This window comes from Electrona antarctica (assembly GCF_951216825.1).
Source record: "Electrona antarctica genome assembly, chromosome: 24".
Taxonomy (NCBI): Eukaryota; Metazoa; Chordata; class Actinopteri; order Myctophiformes; family Myctophidae; genus Electrona; species Electrona antarctica.
Genome location: NC_136803.1, coordinates 22,356,684 through 22,383,207, shown reverse-complemented (window position 1 = coordinate 22,383,207; position 26,524 = coordinate 22,356,684). Strand labels below are relative to the sequence as shown.

The window sequence follows — 26,524 nt, the reverse complement described above, 5'->3', positions numbered from 1 at the left end:
AAACAAAGACAAGTAGCCTACTGTAAAATCATGTTTTATTAAAATGTCTCCTTCAATCAAATACAGTAGCAAAAAGAGTAGATATTGTGAAATGTGTGTTAAAGTGTGTCATTTATAAACAAAACTCCAATATTACAAACAGTGCTACATTATGCCGCGAGTGAAAAGAGAACTTCCATCACCAAAGAAAAAGCTGAAAACCACAATATTCAGTGCTCAGCCCAGAGAAACCAATGTGTAATAAATAAAAGAAAATCTTCATTCCGTTCAGATACAGTACATATACAAAGTGCAACATACACAAATACCCTTTATATCATTACATTATAAATTATTAGTTAATATGCACAACATTTTGCAATGCTGGTTCCAAGGTGAGACAGTGGTGTAAACACAAGACATTTTGGTCGAAATATTTACCGACATACATGTCAATAATATTGCATCAATAATATATAAACATAATATACGTACAACGCCCACTCCAGAGTTAACTTTGTACACACCAATAAATAATAGAATTTCCTGGCTTGTGGAGATTAAAAATTAGACCAAATATGCCCAAAGAACTACCGGGGCCGATTCAGTTTTAGCAGCATAATTGGCATTCCTCATCACAGGAAAAACACCCCTGATATTTTTTTATTTTAGTAAAAATGTTAAAAGTAAAAAACAAAGCAATTCAAAGAATCTGAGGCTTCATTAGTTAAGACGATGCAGCCCTCTGCAGTAGGTTAGCATGCTTTAGCCCAGAGCCCAGTGATTTATTGCACAAGAGCAACAGGGAACCACAGACGCTTGGCACAGACCGCGCTCAATCGGCCCTTTCAAATGGTCAGAGATGCATTAGGGCACAGTTTAGAACCCCAATAGCCTAGCCTGGCTTGGCCAGCCTCAAAGCGGGGATTCACTGAAGATTCCTCCCCGCATGTGAATCCCCGCTATGAGGCTGGCCAAGCCAGGCTACCAATAGCCTCCATCAAGGTTGATATTGGGGGCCTCAAATATAAAACACGTAGAAGCATCATCGGTTCATTTTTAAACACTAATCATGTTTTTGTACCATCTCTAGACTTTGGCTCAGATACATCTTTTTTTAGACTTTTCATACATTTAAAAAATAAATTAGATGGGGCCGATTGCAACGCCAAAAACCTTAATTGGTTTAAGATTTGATTTGATTGCAAGCACAAGGAGTGCCCTTTGATAACCGAGACCCCCTTTTGTGTGATTAAATCCTGCACGGTAATTTAAAGTGCATCATCGTCACTTTGTTTCCAATGATTCTGCGCAGGATCTCTACAGCTCGTCGTCATCTTCATTCATGTCAGTGGTTTTCAACCATTTTCATATCAAGGCCCATTATTTATTCAGAATTTGAGCCACGGACGGACCACCATTTGATGGCATTTAGCCTCTCAGACCCAAAACTAGAGAATATGTTGTTGACTTCTACGTTCTCTAATCGTGTAGACTTCTTGTAAATTAAGCAATGCAGATGTTTAACAGTAATGTAACTCTCGAGAGCGTAAAATTAAACCAAATGGACCCACATGGATGGGTCCATTTGGTTTCATTTTACGCTCTCAAGAGTTAAAGAACTATAAAGGGTCCATTTGGTTACCACTTCTCCATCATTTACCTGAGGACCACCTGGAACCGCTTCAAGGTTGAAAAACACTGATTTATGTCATCTTAACAGCTACGTTGGTTGGCCTCGCTCTCTCTCTCATATTCATAAAAAACAATCTTTCCTTAACAGTGTGGCGACGGACCCCAGCCAGCAGGGCACTTCCAACTCGGTCAGACGACTCCTACTCCTACTCGCCATCTTCAATCCATTTATCCTCCACTCATCAATAACAGCCGTCTCTCCAGCTGGTGTCTCGAAGGGCACTGAAGGTGGACAGGCTCTTTGGGGGTGTCAATAAACTGAGTGAGGGGGAGAGAGAGAGAGAGAGAGAGAGAGAGAGAGAGAGAGAATGATTACATTAGGTGTGGGTGTGCTACTGGTCAATGTATGCACATTCACACCTAAATCTACAACACCCATTATTAAGTTTATTTTTTACCTGAACTATGAAAAAAAAAAAAAATTAAAAATGATGAAACCAGACTAAAACAGTGGTTAAAATCCTGATATTAATTCTGAACTGGGTAAGACTGCCTATCAATACTATGCCGCCCACATATAGAACTGTCTACAATCAGTTTTAAAACTGAAGAACTTGATTTCACTCGATTTAATCGAGTTAAAAGTCTTGTATGGAATAATTTGACATATAGCTGTACTTGTTCAATCTGAATTGTTTATTTTTCTTGTAATGTATTTTTGTTTGAATTGTATGTTATGTACTGTGTGTAATCAGGGCGTCATTGTGAAAGAGAGCTGGTTCTCAATTGACTTCCCTGAATAAATAAAGGTGAAAGAAAGGTGTTAAAACGTCAAAGCTCTATATTTCAATAATAATAAATAGCAATGACTGCTATTTAACCCTTATCCTTATCACTTACATCCCCTTTAACACTTATTTTACATCACTTACACCCCCTTTAACAATTATTTTACATCACTTACACCCCCTTTAAGTCACCCACTTCGAATGTTATCAACCGATATTAAATCACCAATATGTTCTAATCAACACCATGCAATGGAGCAATATGGACAATTCCTACATACTGCCAACCGCCAGTCGGCAAGTAGGAAACGCGGAAGTGAAATGACTGCCGCCGAAGCAGAAACACAGTGCACTATACAACAACTATGCCTTATGTTTAGTTATGTAGCCGGGTTAAGACTGAGGTTAGGGGTAGAGTTAGGGTTAGATTTAGGGTTAGTAGTCGGACAACGTATCAAACGCGATGTCGGACAATGGCTGACGACAACGTCAATGTAGGAAATGTCCATACTGGCTCCATTTCACGGTCTTGATAAGGGCTGATCTTGACAGTTTAGACCGGAAGACAATTCTACAAATGTCTTCTAAATCCTGACAGTTTTCTGAAAAACATCATGTTTCTATGTCAGTGGTGCTCAACCTTTTCATGTCAAGGACCACAAAAATTATCTGTATTTGTCCACCGATCCCCATCTGAAAAGATTTGAGTTAAAAATGTTCGCTCTGAAATAATACATATTCCAACTTTAACTCATTTTCACGATTTTTCAAAAAATACCAGATCTACAAGCTCGTAGCGCTATGAGCTTGTAGATCTGCTATTTTTTCAATAGCTAAAGTATAACATAATGCTTAACCCATTCTGGACGGGAAACCCTTTTGGTGTTTTATAACTAAGCATTATGTTGGTCTGCTATTTTTGAAAAATCGTGAATGCTTGTGAAATTCTTTGAATATATATCAGAAGACTTTTTTTTTTAAATTTCGACGTCAGGCCTAAATAGGTTAAAACACCAAAAGGGATTCCCGCCCAGAATAGGGTTAAGTGATTATAACCATGATACAAACGCAAAGGCTCACCGTAACCAACACTGCCGTGACTGGTCACCCGTTAGCGTACCTACCTGCGTGCTGGTTGGCTGAGCTTGCTGCGGGGGGTGGAGCTTGTGGCGCCTATGAAGGAGGCGGGGCGAGGCAGCCCACTGCTGCGCGGCGGCGTCGGCGGGGTGGCCGCGGGGTTTGAAGTGGGCGTGCCGCTTCCAGCTACTTTGCCGAGCAGCGGGATCCCACTGCCGACCCCACCACCTGCTCCAACCCCGCCACAGCTGGTGTTGTTGAGGGACTGGAGGCTGGTGGCGGTCGACATGGAAGGCGAGCCGCCCTTGATGGTGGGGCTGACGTAAGCGGTGGCCTTGAGCGGCTGCCGCGACAAGGGCACAAAGTTTCCCACGCTCTGGACTCTGTTTTGAAGCTGGCCCGGGGAGGGAACTGTGAAGACACACAGACAGTGTTGTTAACACAGAGAGAGAGAGGACAACCAACATAGCTGTTAAGATGACATAAATCAGTGTTTTTCAACCAGTGGTCCTTGAGGCGGTTCGAGGTGGTCCTCAGGTAAATGGAGATTTGGAAACCAAATGGACCCTTAAAATTATTTAACTCTTGAGAATGCCTGATGAAGGTCTGACGACCGAAACGTTGCAATAAAAACCAACCTAAGTGAAGACAGTGTGCGGGATTCTCTTTTTTCTACCTACCACTCTTGAGCGTAAAATTAAACCAGATCCATTTCACAATTAGAGAATGTAGAAGATTGTTATTTTGATCGTTTGCATGTTATATCTCGCCTATGGTACCACACCACTACAGCATAGAAAGATCGTATGCAGTTTTGGGTCTGAGAGGCTAAATGTCATCAAATGGTGGTCCGTGGCTCAAATGCTGAATAAAAAATGGACCCCGATATGAAAAGGGTTGGAAACCTGATATCGTTGCTGTCGGGAGGAAACCTCATAACTCCATTTTTGAGGTTTTTTGGCATAAATCAGTGCTATTGAACACCCTTTACATCTGTGTGTTGTTATTGAACCAATGGAAAGTAGTAAAAAGTGCTTTGGACAAAACATCTCAACTCCATTGGACCCTCAAAATGTCTGCTAAAGCAACTAACTCCACCACCTCTCACCCTCTCGTGGAAGTAATTGACAATATATAAAGTTACAACACCAACCTTGATGAGGCTGTATTGCTTTGTTTTAAAAATATAAGGTTTTCTTTATTTCCTGACAAATGTATATATTTTTCATTTCCTGAAAAATGAACATTTTGGAGTTATGAGGTTTCCTCCCGACAGCAGAGATATATAGAAATACTCAAATAGGAAACTAAAAAGGTTCATAGCGTGAAGTAAAATGCTGGCGTCTCACTGGAGGATTGCAGGCGGGCCAACCCACTGGACGAATCAAAGCTCTGGCTGTTACGAAGCAAGGGGGTGGTAGTAGTAGTAGGAGCGACGTGATAGGCTGGAATGCTGGGCACGCAGGTCATGCTGGCCTTCACCAGGTTGGGCATGCTCCTCCGCAGCTTATCTAACAGAGAGACACAGAGGCACACAACGAACAACGCCAAGGTTAACCCATTTTGACCTGAGGACGATTCTACAAATGTAATTTCTATGTCAGTCGTTCTCAAACATTTTCATGTCAAGGACCCCCAAAAATATCTGTATCGACCCCCATCTGACCTCCCAGAAGCAAATGGAAAGATTTGAGTTCAAAACGTTCGCTCTGAAATAATATATATTTGCACCACATTTTCACGATTTTTCAAAAATAGCAGACCTACAAGCTCGCTATGAGCTTGTAGATCTGCTATTTTTAAATAGCTAAAGTATAACAATGCTAAACCCACCCAGAATGGGTTAAACCCTTTAAGACCTGAGACCAGATTCTACAAAAGTCTAAAATCCTAACCGTTTTCCGAAAAAACCCGTTTCTATATCCGTGGTTCTCTAGTCTCTCGAGACAGACTGTTGGAAAAGAGGCCGCAGTTTCTCCTTTATTTGCCAATGGGTTCTCAGATTGGTGGTTCTCAAACCATTTCATGTCAAGGACCCACGAAATTATCTGTATTTGGCCCCATCTGAACCCCATCTGTTGTTCCAGGGACCCCCCCCCCCCCCCCCCAGAAGCAAATATTTTTGCACACATTTTCATGATTTTTCAAAAATAGCAGATCTGCAAGCTTGTAGATGTGCTATTTTTCAACAGTTAAAGTTTAAAATGGTTAAAAAATTACGTTTATAAGTTATGTTATAAGGTGACACAGATGCGTTCTCAGGTCTAAATGGGTTAAGCCCTATATACACACTTCATTCTACAACAAATAGAAAAAATACAAAAGCTACAAACGCTTAACGGACACATTGTGAGCTTGTACAGCTGCTATTTTTTTGTCTAATAGTTTTCCCCCCAAAATAGGGACGCACTAAACGCAACAAAATGTCAAAAATGTGTAGGAGATTAGATGGCCATGGTGTCATGGCTGGGAATCAGGATTCTCTTTAACTCTGACTTTGGCCTGAGAGTTCAAGCTACAATGCAGCTACAAAAAGCAAAAAGCTCGCTATTAGCAAGCATTTAGTACGTCAGTGCAGGTCGGTCAGAGTTATCGAATGCCCAATAGTGCTGATGACCACCACTATGTAAGCATTTTGAATACAAAATGCGTTCAACTCAAAATGTCAAAACTACTGTATGTATTTGCCATTATACAGAATCACATAATGTTCCCTCATAGTTGGCGAGTGTTTGTAAGGTAATTAATAATTGATTAAGTGTGAATTGAGCACAAGCGGAGAAAAAAAAACACCACCACCAAGATAAACTTACAATCATATTCGGCTGGATTTCCAACGGATGTTTCCCCAAAACAATATGGCCAACAACATGCATGGATATACAGTACATACGCTAAATACACACAAATGTTACATGTACAAGAACATTGAATGACTTTAGTTGACTCCGCCTAACGCCAATCTCAAAATCCCCCATCCCTTATACCAGGGCTGGGCAACTTTGACGAGGGCGAGGGCCAATATATTTCCACACTCACTCCAGAGGGCCACAGTGCATATAATATTACTGTCGTAGCAAAAATAGCCAATCTACAAGCTCTTTTGAGATTGTCGATCAGCTATTTTTGCTATATTTGAATTGGAATCCTGAAAAGTAACCTTTTTATTGAATTTCAAATGCATTTAGATAGTTATGTTAACTATATGAACTGTTAACATAACTACATTGGACACAAAAAGACAATGGAAGTAATTCAAGCGGGTTTGGAATTGTAACAGCTGAAATCAATACTATATCAGTATTCTGATATTAACATGCGGGCCGCATTAAGTGAAGGTGGGGGCCGCATGTGGCCCCCGGGCCACCAGTTGCCCACCCCATCCCTTATACCAACACTAACCGAAGTGTGCAAGAAACTACAGTAATTCAGCATAACCTCAAATTCTAACCCCCTAATCGGAATGTTTTCCCAAATGTAAGCCTAAAACATTTTTAACTATAAAACAAACCATTGCTCTTCTGAGAAGTAGAGCAGGGAAACTTTAACTGGCAATTTCTCAAATCTTCCCAAATATTAAAGGAGAATTTCGGACTAGAAGGCTTTCTTACTTTTTATTTGTAGTTGTTACGTCCCCACCAACGAGGTCCAGGTGTTATTTTGTGCAAAAGTGCATATTGGCTATTTCCCCTACCATAAGCCATCAATGGGGGTTGGTTTTTTTTTGTGCTAATTCGCTTATTTCCATCGAAATAAGTAGTACCACTTGGGATACTATTTACATTATGAAGAAAGGATATAAGCGATAAGCAAGTGATGGAAATAAGCGAATTAGCACTAAAACCCAACGCCCCATTCATTTCAATTCAATGCAATGCAATTCAATTAATTGAGGGCTTATGGTAGGGGAAATAGCCAATAATGCGCTTTTGCACAAAATAACACCTGGACCTCTTTGGTGGGGACGTAACAACTACAAATAAAGGTAAGAAAGCCTTCTAGTCTTAAAGTACACTACACACATACATACAGTACCACAGCTATACGAGGAACCGTGGCGCTCACCTGATCCGGTTCTGAAGGACTGCTGTAGGTCGGTTGCGTAGGAGCTGCCCATACCCAGACCCGCCATGCCCATACCCAGACCCAGGCCCGCCATGCCCATACCCGCCATGCCCAAGTCCATACCCAGGGCGTGGTGGTGCTGCATACCCCAGCCTGCGGAGGGACAGGGAGGGGTGGTGGAGGAGGAGGGAGGGGTGGCGAGCAGCGAGCTGGTGCTTCTTCGCCAGTCTCGGAGGCTGGAGAAGGTGTGGGAGTGGGAGAGGCGGGCGAGGCGCGGCTGCGGCGGCGGCAGGAGGGCGTAGTCTTCCTCCTCTTCCTCCTCGTCGGAGACCTCGTCCAGGCCGGGAACAGCGGCGCTGGGCAATTGATTGATTGATTGATTAGTTTATTAGACAATAGCACAGTCAAACAATAGCACCACCTTGCAGCCTTGTTTCCATTTAGACCTGAGGCCGATTCTAAAAAAATCTTCTTCTAAATCATCAGTTTTCTGAAAAACCCATGTTTCTATGTCAGTGGTTCTCAAACTATTTCATGTCAAGGACTCCAAAAATGTTATGTAATTGGCCGCCGACCAGTCCCCCCCCCCCCCCCCCCCCCCCCCCCCCCGCATCTGAAAATATGTTGTACCAGGGACCCACCAGAAGCAAAGATTTAATTTAAAAAAAATCTACAAGCTCAATCTACAAGTTAATTTTTGTTCAGTTCTATTTTTGAAAAATTCTAGGAGTCCTTGGCATGAAAAAGGTTTAGCACCACACTGACATAGAAACATAGGGTTTTTCAGAAAACTGACATTTGTAGAATCTGGTCTCAGGTCAAAATGGGTTAAAACACCAAAAGGGCGTTCCCCGGTTCAAGTCTGTGGTCGTACCTGAGGCCGCTCAGGTGCAGGGACAGGCTGCGGCTGCGGCGCGGGGGGAGCAGGGGGGAGGCCGACATGCTGCTGCTGCTGCTGGCGTAGTCCTGCCTTAGACCTGAGGGGGGCAGACATGAGGTGCAGCGGCAGCACGCACACACACACACGAGGAAGACAAGAAGCACACACACAGGAGGAAGACAAGAAGCACGCACACATGCATCACATGTGCACGCACACACGCACGCACACAAGAGGAAGACAAGAAGCACGCACACAGGCATCACATATGCACACGCACGCACACAAGAGGAAGACAAGAAGCACGCACACAGGCATCACATGTGCACGCACACACGCACGCACACAAGAGGAAGACAAGAAGCACGTACACAGGCATCACATATGCACGCACACGAGGAAGACAAGAAGCACGCACAGGCATCACATATGCACGCACACACACACACAAGAGGAAGACAAGAAGCACGCACACAGGCATCACATGTGCATGCACACACACAAGAGGAAGACAAGAAGCACGCACACAGGCATCACATGTGTACACACACACACACACACACACACACACACACACACACACACACACACACACACACACACACACACACACACACACACACACACACACACAGTGACCTTTTGACGTTAATGAAGCTGAAGTAGCGATGAGCTCTGAGATCTAGTACATGTTAATATATTAATTAGGAAAGGAGAGAGAGAGGTAGCAGAACAGGAAACGCACGTTTAGGAAACTGAAAAAAGATAAATGACACCGCCGATACGACCAAGATGGCCATATAAGAGATCCAGTATAAGTCATTTAAAATCAGTAATTACGACGGCATCAAGGCCCGCCAAAATACACTTTGTTCGACTAAATCACCTGTAGATTTAGTCTAAAAAATTCCAGGTGACTAAAATGTGACTAAAACTAAATGAAAACTATTCAAGAGACTATGACTAAAACTAAAACTTGCTGCCAAAAACAACACTACTGGGAGGGGGGGATGGGGAGGTTACTTACTCTCCTCCTGTAGTCGGGCCATGACCTGGACATCGGTGAGGTCGTTCAGCTTGTATCCCTGCAGCAGCAGCTGGTCGTCATCCTCCATCATGGAGGCCACCGTCAGCCGCTCGCCGTCCAGATTCGACGACTGGGGGCTGGACGCGGAACGCTGCAGGCTGCGGTCTGCGGAAAACAGCAAATTCATTATTTTTGCACATTGCAGCGATCCGTATCCGAGTACACTTCATTCAACTGTATCCAATGCTTCCACATTGCATCGATCGATCCGTATCCGAGTAAACTTAAATCGGTCCCGGGACCACCTCCCCATGCGGTCCCGGGAACGGTTGGGTGATCCGCTCCCGGGGAACAGTACACAGCATTCACACTACCACAACATCTGCCAAGTGGTCCCGAGTGCAAAGCTGGGACCATAGTGTGAACCTGCCCTTAACACAATCAGTGCCGGAAAAATAGGAGCTCTGGGGTGCAGGAAAGATATGGCCGCTTTTACTCGGAAACCCATGACCCGGAAACAATCCGCTCAAAAAAAAGTTTGATTTACATTGCTAGCTTACATTCCTATAGTTTTAATTTATACGATATATGATCCAAAAAGCGTTCATATTTTGCGGGAGAGACGGATGAGGAGCAGAAATGAAGCGCTAGTATATCGATCCGTTCAAAACCACGGAGAGCGCCCAGGATTAGGAGAGACGAGTCATTCTTTCTGCCGCGCAGCAAGTCAACGGTAAGCTAACACGAGCCGAGAGTGTAGCATACAGTAGCCGAAAGGCGAACTAAAAAAAAAAAAAAAAAGGAAAAAATTCACAATATTATTATCTCGCCCCATATCATTGAGGATGCGCTAGGACGTCTGAGGACGTCGTATGTACGCGTCGATTGGGACCCCTAGGACGTGTGGCGACGTCCTACGCACGGAAACGGTTAAGAGCGTCTGCTAAATGCCAAAGCAAGAGTCCTTCCCACAGAAGGCCACACACACACACACACACACAGCTTACTGCGGTTGCCTAGGTGAGGGAAGAAGGTGGGCGTCCTGTCAGACAGCACGGCGGCCTCCCTGCCCATGGGACTCACAGCCCTCTGGAGGATGGGATGGACGGGGGAGGAGAGGGCCAGGGCTGAGAAGGACAAGAGAGAGGTGTGACATAGGGGGTCATAAATAATACACAGCGGATCCCAGCCGGGCGACACCTTGATAGCGACGTCCATACCGCCATGGACCCAGTGGTGGAAAAAAGTACTTGCATGTTTTACTTAAGGAAAGGTATCAATACTACAATGTAGAACTACTCTGTTACAAGTAAAAGACCTGAATTAAAAATGTACTAAACGTATAAACGTAACGTATTCAAAGTACGAATGTATTGGTATCAATATGTACTTTAACCCATTTAGTCCCGACGTCGAAATTTAAAATAATGTCTTCTAAATCCTGACAGTTTTCTGAAAAACCTCTGTTTCTATGTCAGTGACGCTGACATTAGAACTTTCAAACTAAATGACGATTCAAGAGACTAGGACTAAAACTAAAATAAAAAATGTGCTGCCAAAAACAACACTGTAACACGAATAGCAGCACCATGCAATTCATAGTGAACATCAATTTGACACGGTGCGATTTTGCCAACATAAGTCATGTTGTGACACGAGATATAAAAAAATATACGCAAATATGTGTTAGAAAAGTGGTCCTACAGCAACGCCCCAATTGTCAGTCAGCACTCCCATCAAATGTAGACTGGACTGTGTGAACAGTCAGGTCACACACGCTTCGTTCACAAATCAAGCGTGTTTACCGTGTCTTTCTGACAGTTGAGGCGTGGAGCAGGCTCTGGCCAACGGAGATGAACTGAGCGGAGGCACGCCAGATACTCCATTAAAGGGAGAGGCGGCAGCAGGACTGGAAAACATCGAACGCCACCTGGAGACTGGACACGGAGAGAGAGAGAGAGAGAGAGAGAGAGAGAGAGAGAGAGAGAGAGAGAGAGAGATTTGATTTTAAAAGCACTGTCGGGTAATACAGAACGATCTTAACTACATGCTTGTCCTAAAACATGCAAACCAAAGATTTTTGTTCTCTGTTCAATCAATTAGTAACGCAATTAGCGCTCAGGACGGAAATTGATAAAAAGGACGGAGATTATTGATATCAAAACCGATCGCATCGCTCCACAGGCTGGGAGCGTCTGTTGCGCAACATTCAATGTTATTTTCCGGTGGGACGTCATCGAAAATGTTCCCCATTTTAGCCGACGAGACCGAAAATCATTCCATCCAATTCTAAGAAAAGATGTGTTAGACGGCCCACTGCGGTCCCGTCGCTAGTGGCGTTAGAATTAATCATACCTTCCGATTAAATAACCCCGGGCGTTTGGGGTGTTAATCGGTAGCATAATCGGAATCAGCCATATCGGTATCGGAACGGTCTCAAAATATTACAGATTAATCTGTTTTCACCAGCAAAAATAATTAAAAATAAATCTACATTTAATTTGTTTACTCATCTCATTCAGTAGTCATTCAGTTGTGAAAACAGACGCTAAAGACTATAGGCTATTTATTGATTGAATACTTTATTAACAGGCTTTGGGCCAAGCCCCTCTAGGACCTAGGCTTGTTACCATTATGGTCCCCTGTATAATATCGGAATCGGTATCGGCAGATATGAGCCTGCAAATAATCGGAGATCGGATATCGGTCATAATTTCATAATCGTGCACCCCTAATTTTTTTTATTTTCTTCCCCTTCAGAAAACACTGAACCCAGACCCCGTAAATCTATAAAAGCCTGTTCCTAAAGATTTCAACAATAAAAGTAAGCATTTCTCTTATGAGACCTGTGGGGTACTTTGCCCCTCACAAGACACACACACACACACACAACGGCAGGCAGCAGTGTTATTTTTGGCAGCAAATTTTGATTTTAGTTTTAGTCATAGTCTCTTGAATAGTTTATTTAGTGACATTTTAGTCACCTGGAATGTTTCTTTTCACTTGCTGAAAATAGCCGATCTACAAGCCCACAACGTGTCGCAGCACGACGTGTTGTGAGCTTGTAGATAGTCTATTTTCAGCATGCAACTAATTGTAAAATGACTTCAATTGGATCTCATGTCCACTAGTCCCTTCCTAACCTTTTAGTCTAGTTTTTATTTGTTGACGAAATCAGTATATTTAGCCTTAGTTTTAGTCATCATAGCCAAGTTTATTTAGTTTCTATTTAATTTGTTAGTGAAAAAAGGTAATAGACACCATCTTAGTTTTAGTCGATGAAATCAACACTACTGTGCCCCTCACAAGAATAGCAACACACACACACACACACACACACACACACACACACACACACACACACACACACACACACACACACACACACACACACACACACACACACACACACACACACACACACACACACACACACACACACACACACACACACACACGCACACGCACACGCACGCACACGCACACACGCAGGCAGGCAGGCAGCAGTGCCCTCATCACCTCATGGTGCCACAAATCAGCCCCGTTCGTTCGTCCTCTCCTGTCACAGCAGCAGCAGCACATCTGCTCTGCCCGGCACACAGAGGACAAAGCTCCGTTCAGCCCTCAGCTCAGGGCAGAGACAATGCTCTGTCTGACACCCAGCAGGCAGTGCCAGGTACGGCACAGACAGGGCTGTCTGTCTGTCTGTCTGTGCACACAAGTGCCTGTTGTACACCACTCACACCACTCAGAAGTCAGAATCAATCCATTTAGTACCAGTGTGTAGACAGGAACTGGTCCCGGTTAATGTAAGTAAGTAAATGTTATTTATATAGCACCTTTCACAGAGAGAACTCACAAAGTGCTTTACATGCAATAAAATACAAGATAACGAAAACAAAGCCGATAAGAAATTGCTGTACAATTCATCTCAAATACATGACAATACAAGCATGAAGAGTCAATACATATAGGACAAATCAGAAAATTCAGGTTGAACCATTCACAAATGCTTGTTCAAAGAGGAACATTTTAAGGCTGTTTTTATGTGCCACGTGAAACAAGGACGATGACAGATGTCTCTGTAGGTGACTTTGTAGTACATAATTATAGTACTGTATATGTAACGCCCGGGATTCTAACTCGTAACCCGACTCCGCCAGATGGGGCAGCAGAGAGTACACTGGGTTCCCCCCCTCCTGCTCCCATCTGGGAACTCTCAGGCAGACTTGATGCTCCGGCCACCAAACGGCCTGGCCAATCAGCGGCAGCTAGAGGCGGGATCAAGGCAGCATGCCTTGACTAACTAGTGACTAGTAAGACATTTCACAAAAGGTTGAAATTCAGTTTCAAATCTGTGACAGCTGATGAACGTTGGGTACCATTAACAACCTATATAAAAAGGTAAACATTTCTAATTTTCATTCTGCTTAAGTAGCATGTGACGGGTCAAACCTCATGATTCTGAACCCATTCCAAGCATTTGTTGTGCACGAAAAACACTCCTTGGGCTAAAAACGGCCAGTCTCTTGTATTGCCCAAATGTGACGACCTCATCACATTTGTGAAATGTGTTACTCGACATCTTTACAAAACACATTGGTGAAGAAATGTCTTGGCAAGGAAATGCATTCCCAGATATCACCATCCCCTCACTATAATATACATTGAAACATGCAGCCAAAAGAAGATTGAACAAAAGAGAGGAAGGATGATATTTTTTTTTTTTCTATTTTTTTTAAAAGTACTGCATTGCTAATCCCATCACATATCCCTTTAGATTTATGTGTGAGTGTATGTGCGCGCAATGCAAAAGAATGTGCACATACTGTACATCATGCATGCGTGCCTGTATGTGGTCTGCATCCACGCACGCACGCACGCACGCACGGTTCAACCCACACCCATGTGCAGACAGACAGACAGCAGAGGAAGATGCATCGGTCTCTCTCTGGTAGCTCCGTGGATGTGAAATGTAAGCCACTCGGCGATGTAAAAAGCGGGGGGCGCGTGCCTTTCATGTAAGCACGGTTACTATGGCAACGGCACTACCGGGGTCTGATCAGGCTCCGCCAGAGTCTTACCGCGGGGCTCCCAGATACTAGGCCGAGCTGGTGGGGAGGCTGCTTGCTTCTGAGCCCACAATTAACCCATTTAGAGCCAAGTTCGATTCTACAAATGTCTACTAAATCCTGACAGTTTTCGTTCTCAAACATTTTCATGTCAAGGACCTCCAAAAAAAAAAAATTATTCGGCCGTCGACTACAATATGAAAATATGGTGTTCCAGGGACCCTCCCAGAAGCAAAGATTCGAGTAAAAAAACGTTAGCTCGGAAAGAATATATATATATATTCAAAGATTTGCACTACATTTTCACGAATTTTCAAAAATAGCAGACCTACAAGCTTGTAGGCACTCGGTGCCGCGCTATGAGCTTGTAGATCTGCTATTTTTTCAATAGCTAAAGTATAACATAATGCTTAAAACACCAAAAGGGGTTCCCGCCCAAAATGGGTTAAAAAACAGGTACATGACCGCAGCCAGCTTGATGCACTGGGATTAGTGCATGCTCCATCATGCTCACCTCCTTTGACGCAACAAGCTGCTCTGCCCGAGTAACACAGTCGACGCGGATGTCTCCTGACTCGAATATTTAAAAAGGCACGTCTCTGAGCAATCGAGAGCGGATTAAAAAGTGCCAGGTACACAAGCTGTTCTTCAACAACGCTGGGGAACGTTCCCAGTCTCTTCTAGAAGCGACGCACGGACGGAATGGTCACACACATGAATCGATTTACATGTTTATGCAGCAAAACACCTCTTTCACACATGGGTCTATATACACTCCTCCTCACCCTCGCCACCACCAAATCCTAAAAACCAACATTTATTATTATCAGATGTTTGCCTATTTTGACATGTATAAGGAATAAGGAAGCTAGGGTTCAAATTGAATGTACGGATTGTACACTCTGTTCTTTTGTTATTGTATAAACCTTATACGGTACCCTGCCATCTTGATTTTACTCCCCATTCTTTGCTTCTCTGAATTTAACCAGGTAACCCCTATTCCTATGCTATTGGGAAAAAAAAATCATGAAATTTCAGAATATATATTCTTTCATTTTCAGATGGGGGTCCACACTCACAGCCAAATACAGATAATTCTGGGGGTCTTTGATATGAAAAAGGTTGAGCACCACTAACATAGAAACAGGTTTCTATGTTAAGAAGCGATTTTTTTTGTTAGAATCGGCCTCTGGTCAAAATGGGTTAACTTTTCCACTCTTTGACTGACACCACACCTCCAGTGCTGTTGGACACTGCCACTGCTATTATGGTGCTTTTACGCTTCAGTTTCACTTCCCCCTCCGCCTAGTGCAAACGTCAAAATCAGCTATAGTCAACACCACGAAGGGTGTTGACTCTAGCGATGGGCCGTCTAAAACATAATCTTCGATTAGAATTGGACGGAATGATTTAGATCAAGAGTTACTGTATTCACGTTTTAAGATTTTCGATCTGATCCGCTAAAATGGGGGGGGGGAATATTTTGGATGACGTCCCTGTCACGGGGCAACCCGTGCCCTGTACATCAAACTGCTTTCTATAACATGCAAGGACTAATGTTTTAAACTGGTGTATTGAAAACTGTGTCTTCACTGATTGTTTGCTAATTGTCTCTCCTGCACTGCTGGTGGCATTTCCCTTGATTTAGGAAGGGGCCAAGTGCTGGGCAGGGGAGGGGTGTTTCCTATGCTTTCAGTTTAATTGTCATTGAGTTTACAACCCAAGTTATACTTGTTTAATTGTAATGCATCTTAATGTTTAGATTACTTTTATGCAAGGTGTTATTTATGGAAGTAATTATATTGAAAGTATTTATTGGAAATGACATCGAATGTTGCCCAACAGACGCTTCCAGCCTGTGGAGCGATGTGATCGGTTTTGATATCAATAAAGTTCCGTCCTTGTATTAATCTCCATCCTGAGCGCTTACTTGATAGGACGGAGAACTCCGTTTATGTCGCTCAGGGTGTTAAAGGAACATTTCAGACTAGAAAGCTTAGCTTTATTTGTAGTCGTTACGTCCCCACCAAAGAGGTCCAGGTGTTATTTTGTACAAAAGCGCATTGTTGGCTATTTCCCCTACCATAAGCCCTCAATGAATTGAATGGGGCATTGAGTTTTTGTGCCAATTCGCTTATTTCCATCGCTCAAAAATAAAAAATAACTTGTATATATCCTCTCTTCATAATGTAAATAGTATCCCAAGCGGCACACTTTACTACTTATTTCGATGGAAATAAGCGAATTAGCACAAACACCCAACCCCCATTGAGGGCTTATGGTAGGGGAAATAGCCAATAATGCACTTTTGCACAAAATAACACCTCTTTGGTGGGGATGTAACAACTACAAATAAAAGGCAAGAAAGCCTTCTAATCCTAAATTCTCCTTTAATCCCCTAGACAACCTTTTATCTTTCAGAAGCATTCATATAACGTGAGGTAGCGACAATTTAGTATTGGGCCCTAGAACATCCACGATTTGATCAATCACCGCAATCCGGGGCTCAATTTCGAGAATAACGCCTCTAAAGATCGCGGCGCCCATAGCATTGAGCGGGCGGCCATCTTGAGGGCAAAAAGACACCGATCCGAGCGTAGCCTAGCGACGGGGAATGCTAGGCAGAGCTGAATCAATGAAAAACTACAAATGACCTCAAGGGCCAGAATCGACATTGTGATTTATTTACTGCAAGAGCAGTCAAAGAGTTAACTGCAATGTTGAGAGCCAGCACAAAGAATTTCAGCCACTCTTTTATGTTGTAACTGTGTGACATTGAGGCAATACAGCATAGATTGAAACAAGTTGCTCTCTCTTTATGACTTGAAGTCAGAGATGAGGCCTGTGGGGAAGCAGCACGCGCGCGCGCACGCACGCACGCACGCACACACTCTGATGCAACACGCCTCTGAGCGGCAGCAATTTTCAAGTTCCCTTGAATTAATTCTGAGCCTTTTGTTTCACACCCTTTGTTAGAGAGGTACAACATAACAAGTGAAGTAAACCCTATTGTTGTACCAACAGTAAACCCTATTTTTGTACCTATAGTGAAGTAAACCCTATGGTTGTACCTATAGTGAAGTAAACCCTATGGTTGTACCTACAGTAAACCATATGGTTGTACCTACAGTAAACCCTATGGTTGTACCTATAGTGAAGTAAACCCTATGGTTGTACCTATAGTGAAGTAAACCCTATGGTTGTACCTATAGTGAAGTAAACCTTATGGTTGTACCTACAGTAAACCCTATGGTTGTACCTATAGTGAAGTAAACCCTATGGTTGTACCTATAGTGAAGTAAACCCTATGGTTGTACCTATAGTGAAGTAAACCCTATGGTTGTACCTATAGTGAAGTAAACCTTATGGTTGTACCTACAGTAAACCCTATGGTTGTACCTATAGTGAAGTAAACCCTATGGTTGTACCTATAGTGAAGTAAACCTTATGGTTGTACCTACAGTAAACCCTATGGTTGTACCTAACGAGTGAAGTAAACCCTATGGTTGTACCTATAGTGAAGTAAACCCTATGGTTGTACCTATAGTGAAGTAAACCTTATGGTTGTACCTACAGTAAACCCTATGGTTGTACCTATAGTGAAGTAAACCCTATGGTTGTACCTATAGTGAAGTAAACCCTATGGTTGTACCTACAGTAAACCCTATGGTTGTACCTACAGTAAACCATATGGTTGTACCTACAGTAAACCCTATGGTTGTACCTATAGTGAAGTAAACCCTATGGTTGTACCTATAGTGAAGTAAACCTTATGGTTGTACCTACAGTAAACCCTATGGTTGTACCTATAGTGAAGTAAACCCTATGGTTGTACCTATAGTGAAGTAAACCCTATGGTTGTACCTACAGTAAACCCTATGGTTGTACCTACAGTAAACCCTATGGTTGTACCTACAGTAAACCCTATGGTTGTACCTAACAAGTGAAGTAAACCCTATGGTTGTACCTACAGTAAACCCTATGGTTGTACCTAACGAGTGAAGTAAACCCTATGGTTGTACCTACAGTAATCCCTATGGTTGTACCTACAGTAATCCCTATGGTTGTACCTACAGCCCAAACACAGATTGGCCAAACATTGTGAAATGCAGATTGGTGTACTTTGATCGATTTCAGCCTCACTCCGATTCCAATTTATGCAACAAAGTCAATCATGTTGGTACTTGTTTTTCTTCTATTTTCAATACTTTTTCAATTTAGCTCCACTCAGAGGTAAAGGTTTACTACAAATATTTGAAACCTTTAGTTACTACCGTTTATTACAAGACATACATTGACCAATTAAGCCTGTCGAATTAAGTCTGTCTATTACAAAATGGCGGATCCATAAGTCAACAAACGTCGTTTGAGCCTGCAGATCTGCAGACTTTCCACCACCGGGGCACACAAACCCACTGGCTGAGTCGTGAGTCGTGCTCCATCTCCTCTCATTAAGATCTTCAGGGTGTTAACCCATTTAGACCCGAGGACGATTCTACAAATGCTCCTGACAGTTTTCTGAAAATCCTATGTTTCTGTCAGTTGTTCTTAAACATTTTCATGTCAAGGACCCCAAAGAAATATATGTAATTGGCCACCGACCCCCGTCTGAAAACATGTTTCAGTGAACACCCAGAAGCAAAGACTCTGAAAGAATATATTCGAAGATCTGCGCCACATTTTCACGATTTTTCAAAAATAGCAGACCTACAAGCTTGTAGCGCGGCACTCGGTGCCGCGCTATGAGCTTGTAGATCTGCTATTTTTCAATAGCTAAAGTATAACACAATGCTTAAAGGGGGTTCCCGTCTTGAACGTGTTAAGCTGTCTCCATTCATTCATTCCAAACATGCAGCAGAGACTAGAAGCTGTCACCTCCAACATCTCTGTTGAGTGAGTCTGACACTACCATTGGTAGTCTGACAAAAGCTTTACCGTCACTAGTTGTCTCCACCAGGCCGAAGGCATGGGGAGAGAGTAAGTTTGTCTCCACCAGGCCGAAGGCATGGGGAGAGAGTATGTTTGTCTCCACCAGGCCGAAGGCATGGGGAGAGAGTATGTTTGTCTCCACCAGGCCGAAGGCATGGGGAGAGAGTAAGTTTGTCTCCACCCGGCTGAAGGCATGGGGAGAGAGTAAGTTTGTCTCCACCAGGCCGAAGGCATGGGGAGAGAGTAAGTTTGTCTCCACCAGGCTGAAGGCATGGGGAGAGAGTATGTTTGTCTCCACCAGGCCGAAGGCATGGGGAGAGAGTAAGTTTGTCTCCACCAGGCTGAAGGCATGGGGAGAGAGTATTAGGCAATTCACACTGAGACGGACTGAATCCGTTTCATTGGAACCGTTTCCCAATACGGTTGCCTGGTCCCCGATGGCCATGATTCACATTGCCCGAGATTCAACAGCGCACCCGGGTACACTTGCATAACACACTTTAATCCTCCAGATAGCAGTGTGCTTGAGTTGATGGCTGGCGCGCCCGGACACTGACCATCAACTCTGCGACATTATCTCCAATAAATCCAGACACGCATTGCATTGCCTCTTTGCCGTTTTCACTGTCAGCCTGCCTGCTATTCACAGTGTCAGTCAGTTCTGTGCTCCAGTGTCGTGTTTGATATTAGTTTGCTATGGATTCTACTTTAGCATTATTATTATTTTGTTTTACTTTGGAAACTATGCCAAGCAAAGCCCAAGAGCCACGTGTAGTCCGCATAATAAGATCAGCACGTACTGCGGTGCTGCGCGTATACGCAGATTCAACAGGAGACGGGCGGCGTTGAGAAATGCGCTGGTGTTACGCGTCATGCAGCGTCTGTGTGTTTTTTTTGTTGACGCTTGGCTCGTCGACTAGAGATTATGTCACGTTCTTTAAAAAAAACAGTCCACTTCCTTCTTTAGGTACGCATGCATTCACATTGGAACGATCCGTATCTGAATACACTTCAACGGTCCAGAGACCCACCCCCCATGTGGTCTCGGGGACGGTTGGGCGATCCGCTCCCGGGAACGGTACGCATCATTCACACTACCACAACATCTGCCAAGTGGTCCCGAGTGCGAACCCGGGACCATAGTGTGAATTGCCCCTATGTTTGTCTCCACCAGGCTGAAGGCATGGGGAGAGAGTATGTTTTGCACTCCGTCCGTCCGTCCGTCCGTTACCAGCTAATCTCCGGCACCGTTAACCCGGTCGATGCCAAATTTTGCACACACACTCCGTGAATGCCAACGATGAACCTCTGCACCAAATTTTCCAGAACAGCCTGTTATAGCGCCACCAGGAGGCCGACTTTTGAAAAACACATTTTTTTATATTACTCCACCAGATTCTGTCCAAAAATCCCGCAAATCGTTACACACACACACACTCTATAGCCATGTGTTCAAGACGGATCTGTCCGATATTTCATATTCCACCCTAATTGGCTATAACATAACATTGGCTTTCAAAGTTTGCAGGATTGGCTCGTTTTGAACAAAAACCCTCAAATCATGAACGGAGCGTGCAATTTAATTTATTGCAATTTTTTTGTGAAATCTGTCACAGACTTTCCTACTAGGCTGAGGAATATATCCCACCCTTTTCACATTGGCCTGTTATAGTGCCACCAACAGGTGGATTTTTTGCAAAACACATTTTTGGAACAAAATCATCCAATTGCCATCCAAGAAGAAATGTCACCCTTTTCACATTGGCCTATTATAGCGCCACCAGGAGGCCACAACCTGACCTGCCCTGGCGGAGACCTGTGCCTTGAGGAGCACTTTATCTAGTTGTAGTCTGTGACTCTGCGTTACAAAAGTCGTGGAGCTGGCTTCAACCCTTTCAGAGCTCTAATGACGCAGTTTAGAGTGAGTCACATGTTTTTGTTTCACCAGTTCTACAGGCCTTCTCTTCTGCTCCCTCAGTTCCCTGTTTTCATTTCAGACCTGGGAGAAAGAAAACTGGCATCTCTGCTTGAAATGTGATGAAAGTTGAAGTCTGGAATTATAGTGTCGTAGTCCCACCCCCTCGAGAGAAAAGGAATTCCCCGTTCATTTTCCTCATAGACTTTTCAAAAAGTATTTATTTAAATACGTTTACGCCGCGGACAAAGCCAACTCGAGTTGTGACAAATCATGACAAAAACACAATGTTTTGGGCCGAACAAATAGTTAGAAAGAAGAAAAAACGGCAGGTTACAACACTTGTTTTGTTGTTTTTCTCCTAATTATTTGTTTGGTCCAAAATATTGTGTTTGTCGTCATGATTTGTCACAACTCGAGTTGGCTTTGTACGACGCTTAAAAAGGTCTTTAAATAAATACTTTTTGAAATGTCTGTTGAAAATGCATTGGGAATTATTTCCTGGGCCTGGCGTCGTCATGAAAGGGGGCGGGACTTCGACGCGCTATAGCTCCCAAAATTAGAGTAAGGAAGCTGACATTTCCGTTCACGCAAATATATTTAAAAATATCTTTACATTTTATTTTATTTTTAATTTCCATTTCTGCGAAGCAACCAAGCTATTATATGATTTATACGTATAAGTATATATATTTGCGCAACTGTAAAGACGAAACAGAAGTGGGGAGCCTTCACTTTTACTCGCGATAGAAGCTTCCGTTGCTCCAGACTGTATGACGGAGGCATTTAGAAATTGCGAGAGGCAACAGTCTGGCAACACGAGACTAGTGAAGCGCCAACGCGGAAGCTTGCCCTCACTTGAGAGCATACGCCCCAGAGCCGGAGCAGTGTTGTTTTTGGCAGCAAATTTAGAGTTTTAGTCATAAGTCTCTTGAATAGTTTTCACTTAGTTTTAGTCACATTTTAGTCGACTAAATATCATACAATTGTAGTAGACTAAACCTACAGGTGATTTTGATGCCCTCGTAATGACTGATTTTATACTTGCTGAAAATAGCATAGGAGGGTCGAAACGTTGTACGTGGCATTTTTCGCGAATACAATATGGAAGCAATCAAAAGTGAGGGCCTTTCTGTGTGGAGTTTGCATGTTCTCCCCGTGTCCCCTAGGGTAGGTATGCTCAAAAAACATGCAGTAATCCTGATCTCTAAACTGCCTCCCCCTGGCCAGCCGGGGAGCCTGATGGGAGGGGAAAGGAACTGTTTGGAATAACGTGTTCCTTCCACGCGCTACGTCCAACCAGGGAAACTCCCCCTTGTCAGGTGTAAAGGAGCGACTTGGACACTCCGGCATGAAGGAAGCATGAGTTCAAGTCCGTTGCTCTCCCCATGTCCCCCATATATGGGGACTAGGTTGGCGGAGGGTGTGTAGAGCCCAGGATCACATTAGATAATTGACACAGGGGTGTAAAAATGGGTTACAAAATCGTGGGATAAAAATTATAAAATAAAAGGTTGCGAGCCCACGCTTTGTTTTTTCATCTCTTGGGTCTTCAGAGAAATCCGACATGCTCGCAAAATAAATAAATCCCTCTGATATGAAGGTTACAAATGTAATATCTATAAGGCTTTTGAGGTTTGCTTAGCAGTAAACCACTCACTGTTTGTGATACAGCAGAGCCAGAAATAAAAATAATATACGACTCTCCACTTGCGATAGTCAGCAGGATTCGAGTCTCTCACACCTCGGAGACAGTCCATCCATCATGAGGGAAGGTACCCGAACACTGGCTTCATGACTCTGATGAAGACCGTATCGGTCCAAACGTTAGTCATAATTTATACTAGCACCTAAATAAAACGGTCAATATTTATACTACTAGCACCTAAATAAAAACGGTCAATATTTATACTAGCACCTAAATAAAATGTTAGTCATTATTGAGTGGGGGGCTAGCCACTCCTATATTCAGCTATAGTGTCGATTTTTGTTCTAACTAACATTAAATGCCATTGGCAATGAAAGGAGCATTTACGGCATATGTGTCTGAGCAAATCGGCTAACAAAACAAACATTAAATGCCATTGACAATGAACAGAGAATTTGCGTCATACATTTGACTGAGGGACTGCCATTGAATTTTTTGGAATTTTCGCAGGGAATCATAGCTTCAAATTTACATATTGGTTGTTCAGTTTGACCCACCAGTTTTGGAGATATGGCTTATAGAGTAATGTCTTGCAGAAAACAGCGAGTTGAGAAAACAGGTTGAAAGGTTCACTTATGTGGACTCTAACATTACACCTACCTAGCTACATGTTTAAGCATTTATTTCATATTTACATGTCGATTTCAGCTCCAACACTTATTTCAGACATGCTCTAGTATGTGAAGAGTCTGCCTGTGTTATTAACTCATTTTGGATAAACAAAAAAAAAATGTCACATTATGTTTCCGAGCAAACATTAAATGTCGTTGACAATGAAAGGAGAATTTACGTCATACGTGTCTGAGCAAACCGACATGTTACTGTACATCATGATGATGTACGATGATAAGAGCACCCCTCACTTCACACGGGTGTGATTTTTTTTATACTACTAGCACCTAAATAATAGGCTTAAAGTGTCCCGAGCTGCTCTAGCGTCTTCTCCTTCAACTCGAGACCCATTTGGGGGTCATGGACACATTTGTCGGTCCCCACATTTTGTTGAGGGGCCCCTCCTATATACAGGTTTAATGTTTGTTTTTAGTCACCGAGCGCTGCGAGCTTGTAGGTTCCTGGAACAACATATTTTCAGATGGGGGTCGGCGGCCAATTACATATCATTTTCGGGGTCCTTGACATGAAATATTGAGCACCACTGACAAAAGAAACATGTCAACACATCAGGATTTAGAAGACAGTCAGGCCTAAAAAGAAATCCTACTTTTTCCTCACTCTTTGCCTTCACGTGAACTCTGTACCTTGGTCCAGTTTGAGTGAGAGCGAGCGTCTGGCCACCTCCACCTCGGACTTGGGCACGTCCAGCACCATTCTGCACCACTGCACGGGCGTGAGCGGGCTGTCCACGCACCGCCTGGCTTTGGAAGACACGTATAACCTGCAGAGAGAGGGAAATGACAATTCTTACACTTGCGGAAAATAGCCGATCTACATGCTCGCAGCGCGACACGTTGTGAGCTTGTATATCAGCTATTTTCAGCATGCAACCAATTGTAAAATGACTTATACTGGATCTCTTGTCCACTAGTCCCTTCCTAACATTTTAGTCTTGTTGACTAAATTGTCAGTATTCTTAGTAGTAGTAGTTCGAGGACCCCCTCTAAAACAAGTTGATACAACTCAAGGGGCTATCCTCTAAAGAAATAAAATTTCAATATATAGTAGTTTTTAGTAGTCTTAGTTTTAGCCATCATAGCTTAGTTTTTATTTAGTTTCCATTTAGTTCGTTAGTGGAAAAAGGTAGTAGTAGATGAACATTTTTCATCTTAGTTTTAGTCGACGAAATCAACACTGATGTGGCCCCCTGGAATGAGTTTAGAAATATAATGGCCCTCTCCATCGTCAAAGTTGCCCACCCCTGCCTTAGAACATCCATTGGTTCTCAAAGTGGGGTCCTTGGAGGGGGGGGGGGGGGGTTCCAGGCGGGGGTCGTTGGGGGAGTTCCAGGGGGGTCCGACTCCCCAGCAAAATGTGTTAGTAAAGCATCACAATCATTTTAACCACTTTATCCGTTTACAAGTTGGATATCCAAAAGAAATAGCAAATCTACAAGCTCATGGCGTTGTCACGTCGTGCCGCACTGAAAGCTTGTACATCTATGTTTGAACTTTTCTTTGAAAATAAATCGTATTTTTCGACTGCTCATTTCCCCTTGACAGAAGGCACAGGGGAGGCTGAATTATAGATGGGTCTAACCACTGCCCCCTGATGACTCTCTCTCTCTCTCTCTCTCTCTCTCTCTCAGAAACAAGAGTCTTACAGGAGCCTCACACACACACACACACACACACACACACACACACCCCTAATCAAATTGAGTTTTAACCTGCAGTGTGCATGACTTCATGTACATGTTAATTCACAGCTTTGTTTTGAATGGGATCTCCTGTGTCTCCCCAGACAGACAGAACTCACTATTTTGGCAGGCTCCTCCGCCATAAATAAATTGCCTAATATTATTATGTTTTAATAGCCGCTATGAATGATTATTTTTAATCACGTGAACTTCCCCTCAGTCTATCTGACTTGAACATTATTAATATGTCGGAGAAGACAACAAATCAGTGGCCAATTAAGCCAAGGTGTGGCTGTGTTTTGTAGTAAATAATTTGATCAATTCCACATGCAGAAATACAAGTGGAGAGTGGAGACAGTGATAATGTCAGCTTCTTCGCCCCCAGGGGGGAAGCAAGCAAGAAAGCAAGCAACACATGGTCAGATCATTGGAGGAATGGATATCTATGTATAAATTAAACAACAAAACAGTTTACCACGTCTCAGCATCCTCATCCGAGCTGGGGAACACAGAGTCCAGGTCCAGCAGCTCCACTCCATCCAGGACCGAATCCTCCTCCTCCTCCTCCTCGGAACCATCAGAGGTGTGGAAGGAGGAGAACAGCTCGGCCGGGGGCCCCAATAATGATGATGAGGATGATGATGGTGACTGGCACCGGAGGGCCGGTGGTACTGCCACCGAGGACGTGGTGGTGGGCAGGCAGCAGCCACCACCGCCGATGCAAGGCGGGGAAGGGGCCAGCCTGTGCGGGCTGCAGCAGCCGTTAGCCCGCGCCGTCCTCAGCTGCTCGTTCTGCCGCTCCAGCCTCCGGATGAGCGCCTGGAGCTTCACCACCTCCAGCTCGGCGTGGTTCAGGTTCAGCGGGCTGTTGTTGCCGTTGCAGTCCGTCGAAGTCATCATCATGATCGGACTAAGGTGTTTTTTCAGCGCCGCCGCCACTGCCTCCATGAGTTGATTGAAGAACACGTTTAATATAATGTTGGCTTTGCCTTTTAATGGAGGAATAATTGTGCATAAAAAAGCAGCCTGTAGAATCTACGGTGGGGCTGCAGGATGCCCTCCTCTCTCTCTCTCCTCGCCGTGATTCTGTGTGTGTTCTGTGTGAGAATGAAAGGTGCAGTGAGTGGGTTGTGGT

At 43.6% G+C, this 26,524-nt stretch overlaps 1 protein-coding gene across 3 annotated transcripts; it reads right to left on the bottom strand.

The window, feature by feature from the left end:
• Positions 1-18: 18 nt before the first annotated feature.
• LOC306916925 (SLAIN motif-containing protein 1-like) lies at positions 19-26,524 on the bottom strand. Of its 3 annotated transcripts, XR_013789054.1 has the most exons (11): positions 25,865-26,524; positions 24,335-24,471; positions 11,257-11,388; positions 10,459-10,578; positions 9,452-9,616; positions 8,419-8,521; positions 7,545-7,900; positions 4,829-4,990; positions 3,527-3,890; positions 975-1,932; positions 19-879 (listed from the first exon to the last, which is right to left on the bottom strand). XR_013789054.1 is itself a non-coding variant. In XM_079495017.1 (10 exons), exons 1-10 carry the CDS (start codon positions 26,335-26,337, stop codon positions 1,857-1,859), a joined length of 2,088 nt encoding a protein of 695 aa, XP_079351143.1. In that variant the 5' UTR covers positions 26,338-26,524; the 3' UTR covers positions 19-1,856. The 3 variants fall into 3 exon arrangements, 2 of the variants coding, with proteins under 2 accessions (XP_079351143.1, XP_079351144.1); XM_079495017.1 differs by having other exon boundaries at positions 19-1,932; XM_079495018.1 differs by having other exon boundaries at positions 19-1,932; positions 7,668-7,900.